Source organism: Sander lucioperca, chromosome 16 (assembly GCF_008315115.2).
Source record: "Sander lucioperca isolate FBNREF2018 chromosome 16, SLUC_FBN_1.2, whole genome shotgun sequence".
Taxonomy (NCBI): Eukaryota; Metazoa; Chordata; class Actinopteri; order Perciformes; family Percidae; genus Sander; species Sander lucioperca.
In genome coordinates this window covers 25,401,809-25,410,898 of record NC_050188.1, presented here as the reverse complement: position 1 = coordinate 25,410,898, position 9,090 = coordinate 25,401,809, and the positions used below count along the sequence as shown (strand labels likewise).

General features: G+C 43.5%; 1 protein-coding gene across 1 annotated transcript in view; it reads left to right on the top strand.

The window, feature by feature from the left end:
• The first annotated feature begins 223 nt into the window (after positions 1 to 223).
• The window catches only part of LOC118493358 (mRNA cap guanine-N7 methyltransferase-like), a 12,863-nt gene continuing 3,996 nt past the window's right edge, over positions 224 to 9,090 (top strand). Inside the window, exons 1-2 of the mRNA XM_035992999.1 lie at positions 224 to 408; positions 8,485 to 8,602. Of these exons, the coding sequence (XP_035848892.1) occupies positions 8,486 to 8,602 (117 nt within the window). The 5' untranslated portion in view covers positions 224 to 408; position 8,485. The remainder of the gene's footprint in view (positions 409 to 8,484; positions 8,603 to 9,090) is intronic.

The following is a 9,090-nucleotide window of genomic DNA, read 5'->3' as shown; positions in this document are numbered from 1 at the left end:
TTCTTTTAAATCAAGGCTGAAGACCTTTCTTTTTGATGCTGCCTTTCTTTAAAAAAAATTAATTTCTTATACTGCACTGTAACTTTTATTCTCGTATTTTATCTGCTTTTATATTTTTAATTGTTTTAACTGTTCTTTAATGAAATGTGCTATGATAAAGCTGCCTTGCCTTGTAAAGAAGAACATAACATGGATTTAATGCCTCTCCTTCCTTCTCCTCCTCTTCCTCCTCTCCCTCCTTAGTAAACGTTTGGAGGCGTCAGACTCTCTGTCGTTTGGTAACGAGGTTTTTAAGGTGTCCTTCCAGTCCAAAGGTTTCTATCCTCTGTTTGGATGTCAGTATCACTTCAGCCTAGAGGACGTGGTCAACGTCCCAGAGTCCCTCGTCTACTTCCCTCTCTTTGAACAGTAAGACCTGTCTGTCTCTCCCTGTCTGTCTGTCTCTGTCTCTGTTCGTGTCTGTCTCTTTGTCTGTCTCTGTTCGTATCTCTGTCTGTCTAATTCAATTTCAATTTTATGTATAGTATCAAATCATAACGAGTTATCTCAAGACACTTCACAGATAGAGCAGGTCTAGACCACACTCTATAATTTACAAAGACCCAACAATTCTAGTAATTCCCCCAAGAGCAAGCATTCAGTGTGACAGTGGCAAGGGAAAACTCTCTTTTAGGAAGAAACCTCGGCAGACCCAGGCTCTTGGTAGGCGGTGTCTGACGGTGCCGGTTGGGGGTGTGATGAACAGTGGCAATAATAGTCACAATAAAGATAATGGAACAGTGACTACAAATGGTAGTCGTAGTAGTTCATGGCATAGCAGGGCACTGCAGGGCGTTACAGGATGTAGCGTGGCACAGCAGCAGGGCACCGCAGAGTGTAGCTCTTATGACTCTTATGTAAACTCCCCAGAGCTAGGTTAGTAACGAGCATTTCTGGGACAAAGATGCACACAAATGGAAACAATTGGAAAGAGAGAGGAGAGAGCAGCTCAGTGTGTCAAAGGAAGGAAGTCCCCCGGCAGTCTAGAACTATAACAGCATAACTAAGAGAGACAGGCCCAATCCCAAAGTCTGGACTCACAGACTCACGGACTTTGGTGCGCGTTCTTGTGAAATTCGTAAGGGCTTAGTGTTGTGTGTTGAATTTCAAAGGGCGTGAGGGTTTGAGTACACACTTACCGAGCCCTTTCCGTGAGTCTGCATCGAGGCAGACTTCACCAAAGGGAATTACCCACAGTTCAAAGCGTTGTGACGTTTACTGTGGAGACCGTAGGGAAATCCGGAAATTACAACGGTGGACAACAGCACAACACATTACATTACATGTCATTTAGCTGATGCTTTTATCCAAAGCGACTTACAATTGCTATATATATATCAGAGGTCGCACGGCTCTTGAGCAACTAGGGGTTGAGTGCCTTGCTCAGGGACACATTGGTTGATGTATCACAGTGGGAATCAGACCCACATCTCCCACACCAAAGGCATGTGTCATGTCCACTGCGCCATCACCACCACCGACACAGGGCCACTGAACACAGACCAGCCTGTTGTCCAGCTTGTAAAACAAGAGTTTGAAAAATGTGGAATCAGGCAGCTGTCTCCTGGGCCTTGGCCATGTGGAAAGCAACAAACTTGAAATGAAAATTCCCAAACCGGCAAGTGTCAGCAACATCTTTGTTATTAAACGTCGCCAAGGTAACATGTGATCTCGTGAAGTGCTGTCCCAATCCCATTTCTACCTATCTGAGCCCATGTGGCCTCACACACTCACTCACTTAGCACCTGAGATCAGTTAAGTCGTTAGTCCTCATGGCTCACTTTGGGATTGGGCCACAGGTTAAGGAGAGGAGCCTGGCCGTGCTAGAACTCTCCCCAACCGGATCGGGCTGTACTGGCCTGCCTCCCTCTACTTTTATTATATTATTGATTATATGGTAGATGAATGTGACGACTATGAAGAGAAGCAGGTGGGCCGGGCTAGTCAGATGCTGCAACTCTTCACTCCTTAACTGTAAGCTTTATCAAAGAGGAGAGTTTTCAGTTTATTCTTAAATGTGGTGACGGTGTCTCTGTCTCTGTGTGTGTCTCTGTCTGACTCTGTTCATGACTCTGTGTGTCTCTGTTCATGTCTGTGTGTCTCTGTTCATGTCTCTGTTCATGTCTCTGTGTGTCTCTGTTCATGTCTCTGTGTGTCTCTGTTGATGTCTCTGTGTGTCTCTGTTGATGTCTCTGTGTGTCTCTGTTCATGTCTCTGTTCATGTCTCTTGTGTGTCTCTGTTCATGTCTCTGTTCATGTCTCTGTGTGTCTCTGTTGATGTCTCTGTTGATGTCTCTGTTCATGTCTCTGTGTGTCTCTGTTCATGACTCTGTTCATGTCTCTGTGTGTCTCTGTTCATGACTCTGTGTGTCTCTGTTCATGTCTGTGTGTGTCTCTGTTCATGTCTCTGTTCATGTCTCTGTGTGTCTCTGTTCATGTCTCTGTTCATGTCTCTGTGTGTCTCTGTTCATGACTCTGTGTGTCTCTGTTCATGTCTCTGTTCATGTCTCTGTTCATGTCTCTGTTCATGTCTCTGTGTGTCTCTGTTCATGTCTCTGTTCATGTCTCTGTTCATGTCTCTGTTCATGTCTCTGTGTGTCTCTGTTCATGTCTCTGTTCATGTCTCTGTGTGTCTCTGTTCATTACTCTGTGTGTCTCTGTTCATGTCTGTGTGTGTCTCTGTTCATGTCTCTGTGTGTCTCTGTTCATGTCTCTGTTCATGTCTCTGTGTGTCTCTCTGTTCATGTCTCTGTTCATGTCTCTGTTCATGTCTCTGTGTGTCTCTGTTGATGTCTCTGTGTGTCTCTGTTGATGTCTCTGTGTGTCTCTGTTCATGTCTCTGTTCATGTCTCTGTGTGTCTCTGTTCATGTCTCTGTTCATGTCTCTGTTCATGTCTCTGTGTGTCTCTGTTCATGTCTCTGTGTGTCTCTGTTCATGTCTCTGTGTGTCTCTGTTCATGTCTCTGTGTGTCTCTGTTCATGTCTCTGTTCATGTCTCTGTGTGTCTCTGTTCATGACTCTGTGTGTCTCTGTTCATGTCTGTGTGTCTCTGTTGATGTCTCTGTGTGTCTCTGTTCATGTCTCTGTGTGTCTCTGTTCATGTCTCTGTGTGTCTCTGTTCATGACTCTGTGTGTCTCTGTTCATGTCTCTGTGTGTCTCTGTTCATGTCTGTGTGTCTCTGTTCATGTCTGTGTGTCTCTGTTGATGTCTGTTCATGTCTCTGTGTGTCTCTGTTCATGACTCTGTTGATGTCTCTGTGTGTCTCTGTTCATGTCTGTTCATGTCTCTGTTCATGTCTCTGTTCATGTCTCTGTTCATGTCTCTGTTCATGTCTCTGTTCATGTCTCTGTGTGTCTCTGTTCATGTCTCTGTTCATGTCTCTGTGTGTCTCTGTTCATGTCTGTGTGTCTCTGTTCATGTCTGTGTGTCTCTGTTCATGTCTGTGTGTCTCTGTTCATGTCTCTGTGTGTCTCTGTTCATGTCTGTGTGTCTCTGTTCATGTCTCTGTGTGTCTCTGTTCATGTCTCTGTGTGTCTCTTGTTCATGACTCTGTGTGTGTCTCTGTTCATGTCTCTGTGTGTCTCTGTTCATGTCTCTGTGTGTCTCTGTTGATGTCTCTGTTCATGACTGTGTGTCTCTGTTCATGTCTGTGTGTGTCTCTGTTCATGTCTCTGTGTGTCTCTGTTGATGTCTCTGTGTGTCTCTGTTCATGTCTCTGTGTGTCTCTGTTCATGTCTCTGTGTGTCTCTGTTCATGACTCTGTGTGTCTCTGTTCATGTCTCTGTGTGTCTCTGTTCATGTCTCTGTGTGTCTCTGTTCATGACTCTGTTGATGTCTCTGTGTGTCTCTGTTCATGTCTCTGTGTGTCTCTGTTCATGTCTGTGTGTCTCTGTGTGTCTCTGTTCATGTCTCTGTGTGTCTCTGTTGATGTCTCTGTGTGTCTCTGTTCATGTCTCTGTGTGTCTCTGTTCATGTCTGTTCATGTCTCTGTGTGTCTCTGTTCATGTCTGTGTGTCTCTGTTCATGTCTGTGTGTCTCTGTTCATGTCTGTGTGTCTCTGTTCATGTCTGTGTGTCTCTGTTCATGTCTCTGTGTGTCTCTGTTCATGTCTGTGTGTCTCTTGTTCATGACTCTGTGTGTGTCTCTTGTTCATGTCTCTGTGTGTCTGTTCATGTCTCTGTGTGTCTGTTCATGTCTCTGTGTGTCTCTGTTCATGTCTCTGTGTGTCTCTGTTGATGTCTCTGTGTGTCTCTGTTGATTTCTCTGTTCATGACTGTGTGTCTCTGTTCATGTCTGTTCATGTATCTGTTCATGTCTGTGTGTGTCTCTGTTCATGACTCTGTGTGTGTCTCTTGTTCATGTCTCTGTGTGTCTGTTCATGTCTCTGTTCATGTCTCTGTTCATGTCTCTGTTCATGTCTCTGTTCATGTCTCTGTGTGTCTCTGTTCATGTCTCTGTGTGTCTCTGTGTGTCTGTTCATGTCTCTGTGTGTCTCTGTTCATGTCTCTGTGTGTCTCTGTTCATGTCTCTGTGTGTCTCTGTTCATGTCTCTGTTGATGTCTCTGTTCATGACTGTGTGTCTCTGTTCATGTCTGTGTGTGTCTCTGTTCATGTCTCTGTTCATGTCTCTGTGTGTCTCTGTTCATGTCTGTGTGTGTCTCTGTGTGTCTCTGTTCATGTCTCTGTGTGTCTCTGTTCATGTCTCTGTGTGTCTCTGTGTGTCTCTGTTCATGTCTCTGTTCATGTCTCTGTTCATGTCTCTGTTCATGTCTCTGTGTGTCTCTGTTCATGTCTCTGTTCATGTCTGTGTGTGTCTCTGTGTGTCTCTGTTCATGACTCTGTTCATGTCTCTGTGTGTCTCTGTTCATGACTCTGTTCATGTCTCTGTGTGTCTCTGTTCATGTCTGTGTGTGTCTCTGTTCATGTCTGTTCGTGACTCTGTGTGTCTCTGTTCATGTCTCTGTGTGTCTCTGTTCATGTCTCTGTTCATGTCTCTGTGTGTCTCTGTTCATGTCTCTGTGTGTCTCTGTTCATGACTCTGTTCATGTCTTTGTGTGTCTCTTGTTCATGTCTCTGTGTCTCTGTTCATGTCTCTGTGTGTCTGTTCATGTCTCTGTGTGTCTCTGTTCATGTCTCTGTGTGTCTCTGTTCATGTCTCTGTGTGTCTCTGTTGATGTCTCTGTGTGTCTCTGTTGATGTCTCTGTTCATGACTGTGTGTGTCTCTGTTCATGTCTGTGTGTGTCTCTGTTCATGTCTCTGTGTGTCTCTGTTGATGTCTCTGTGTGTCTCTGTTCATGTCTCTGTTGATGTCTCTGTGTGTCTCTGTTCATGTCTCTGTGTGTCTCTGTTCATGTCTCTGTGTGTCTCTGTTCATGTCTCTGTGTGTCTCTGTTCATGTCTCTGTGTGTCTCTGTTCATGACTCTGTGTGTCTCTGTTCATGTCTCTGTGTGTCTCTGTTGATGTCTGTTCATGTCTCTGTGTGTCTCTGTTCATGACTCTGTTGATGTCTCTGTGTGTCTCTGTTGATGTCTCTGTGTGTCTCTGTTCATGTCTCTGTGTGTCTCTGTTCATGTCTGTGTGTCTCTGTGTGTCTCTGTTCATGTCTCTGTGTGTCTCTGTTGATGTCTCTGTGTGTCTCTGTTCATGTCTGTTCATGTCTCTGTGTGTCTCTGTTCATGTCTCTGTGTGTCTCTGTTCATGTCTGTTCATGTCTCTGTGTGTCTCTGTTCATGTCTGTGTGTCTCTGTTCATGTCTGTGTGTCTCTGTTCATGTCTGTGTGTCTCTGTTCATGTCTGTGTGTCTCTGTTCATGTCTCTGTGTGTCTCTGTTCATGTCTGTGTGTCTCTTGTTCATGACTCTGTGTGTGTCTCTTGTTCATGTCTCTGTGTGTCTGTTCATGTCTCTGTGTGTCTCTGTGTGTCTGTTCATGTCTCTGTGTGTCTCTGTTCATGTCTCTGTGTGTCTCTGTTGATGTCTCTGTGTGTCTCTGTTGATTTCTCTGTTCATGACTGTGTGTCTCTGTTCATGTCTGTTCATGTATCTGTTCATGTCTGTGTGTGTCTCTGTTCATGACTCTGTGTGTGTCTCTTGTTCATGTCTCTGTGTGTCTGTTCATGTCTCTGTTCATGTCTCTGTTCATGTCTCTGTTCATGTCTCTGTTCATGTCTCTGTGTGTCTCTGTTCATGTCTCTGTGTGTCTCTGTGTGTCTGTTCATGTCTCTGTGTGTCTCTGTTCATGTCTCTGTGTGTCTCTGTTCATGTCTCTGTGTGTCTCTGTTCATGTCTCTGTTGATGTCTCTGTTCATGACTGTGTGTCTCTGTTCATGTCTGTGTGTGTCTCTGTTCATGTCTCTGTTCATGTCTCTGTGTGTCTCTGTTCATGTCTCTGTTCATGTCTGTGTGTGTCTCTGTGTGTCTCTGTTCATGTCTCTGTGTGTCTCTGTTCATGTCTCTGTGTGTCTCTGTGTGTCTCTGTTCATGTCTCTGTTCATGTCTCTGTTCATGTCTCTGTTCATGTCTCTGTGTGTCTCTGTTCATGTCTCTGTTCATGTCTGTGTGTGTCTCTGTGTGTCTCTGTTCATGACTCTGTTCATGTCTCTGTGTGTCTCTGTTCATGTCTGTGTGTGTCTCTGTTCATGTCTGTTCGTGACTCTGTGTGTCTCTGTTCATGTCTCTGTGTGTCTCTGTTCATGTCTCTGTTCATGTCTCTGTGTGTCTCTGTTCATGTCTCTGTGTGTCTCTGTTCATGACTCTGTTCATGTCTTTGTGTGTCTCTTGTTCATGTCTCTGTGTCTCTGTTCATGTCTCTGTGTGTCTGTTCATGTCTCTGTGTGTCTCTGTTCATGTCTCTGTGTGTCTCTGTTCATGTCTCTGTGTGTCTCTGTTGATGTCTCTGTGTGTCTCTGTTGATGTCTCTGTTCATGACTGTGTGTCTTTGTTCATGTCTCTGTGTGTCTCTGTTGATGTCTGTTCATGACTGTGTGTGTCTCTGTTCATGTCTCTGTGTGTCTCTGTTGATGTCTCTGTGTGTCTCTGTTGATGTCTCTGTTCATGACTGTGTGTCTCTGTTCATGACTCTGTGTCTCTGTTCATGTCTGTGTGTGTCTCTGTGTGTCTCTGTTCATGTCTCTGTTCATGTCTGTGTGTGTCTCTGTTCATGTCTCTGTGTGTCTCTGTTCATGTCTCTGTGTGTCTCTGTTCATGACTCTGTGTGTCTCTGTTCATGTCTGTGTGTGTCTCTGTTCATGTCTCTGTGTGTCTCTGTTGATGTCTCTGTGTGTCTCTGTTCATGTCTCTGTTGATGTCTCTGTGTGTCTCTGTTCATGTCTCTGTGTGTCTCTGTTCATGTCTCTGTGTGTCTCTGTTCATGACTCTGTGTGTCTCTGTTCATGTCTGTGTGTGTCTCTGTTCATGTCTCTGTGTGTCTCTGTTGATGTCTCTGTGTGTCTCTGTTCATGTCTCTGTTCATGACTCTGTGTGTCTCTGTTCATGTCTGTGTGTCTCTGTTCATGTCTCTGTGTGTCTCTGTTCATGTCTCTGTGTGTCTCTGTTGATGTCTCTGTGTGTCTCTGTTCATTTCTCTGTGTGTCTCTGTTCATGTCTCTGTTCATGTCTCTGTGTGTCTCTGTTCATGTCTCTGTGTGTCTCTGTTCATGTCTCTGTGTGTCTCTGTTCATGTCTCTGTTCATGACTCTGTTCATGTCTCTGTGTCTCTGTTCATGACTCTGTGTGTCTCTGTTCATGTCTGTGTGTCTCTGTTCATGTCTCTGTGTGTCTCTGTTCATGTCTGTTCATGTCTCTGTTCATGTCTCTGTGTGTCTCTGTTCATGTCTGTTCATGTCTCTGTTCATGTCTCTGTGTGTCTGTTCATGTCTCTGTTCATGACTCTGTTCATGTCTCTGTGTGTCTCTGTTCATGTCTCTGTGTGTCTGTTCATGTCTCTGTGTGTCTGTTCATGTCTCTGTGTCTCTGTTCATGTCTCTGTGTGTCTGTTCATGTCTCTGTGTCTCTGTTCATGTCTCTGTGTGTCTCTGTGTGTCTGTTCATGTCTCTGTTCATGTCTCTGTTCATGTCTCTGTTCATGTCTCTTTTCATGTCTCTGTTCATGTCTCTGTTCATGTCTCTGTTCATGTCTCTGTTCATGTCTCTGTTCATGTCTCTGTGTCTCTGTTCATGTCTCTGTGTGTCTGTTCATGTCTCTGTGTCTCTGTTCATGTCTCTGTGTGTCTCTGTGTGTCTCTGTTCATGACTCTGTTCATGTCTCTGTGTGTCTCTGTTCATGTCTCTGTGTGTCTCTGTTCATGTCTCTGTTCATGTCTCTGTGTGTCTCTGTTCATGTCTCTGTCTGACTCTGTGTGTCTCTATGTGTCTCTGTCTCTGATTGGCTCTCTCTGTTTGTCTCTGTGTGTCTCTGTCTCTGATTGGCTGTCTCTGTCTTCCAGCATGGCAAAGCGTTACAACATGCGTCTGGTGGTGAAGCAGAGATTCTCTGAGTTCTTTGAAGAGAAAGTGAAGAAGGAGCATCATCGCAGCCTCATGATGAAGATGATGGCTCTGGAGGTAAAATTCTTGATTAGTAATAGTTATCAATCAATAATCAGTTATCAATCAATCAGTTATTAATCAATAATCAGTTATCAATCAATAATCAGTTATCAATCAATCAGTTATTAATCAATAATCAGTTATTAATCAATAATCAGTAATCAATCAATAATCAGTTATCAATCAATAATCAGTTATCGATCAATCAGTTATTAATCAATAATCAGTTATTAATCAATAATCAGTTATCAATCAATAATCAGTTATCAATCAATCAGTTATTAATCAATAATCAGTTATTAATCAATAATCAGTAATCAATCAATAATCAGTTATTAATCAATAATCAGTAATCAATCAATCAGTTATCAATCAATAATCAGTTATCGATCAATCAGTTATTAATCAATAATCAGTTATTAATCAATAATCAGTTATCAATCAATAATCAGTTATCAATCAGTTATCAATCAATAATTAGTTAATCCATCAATAATCAGTTA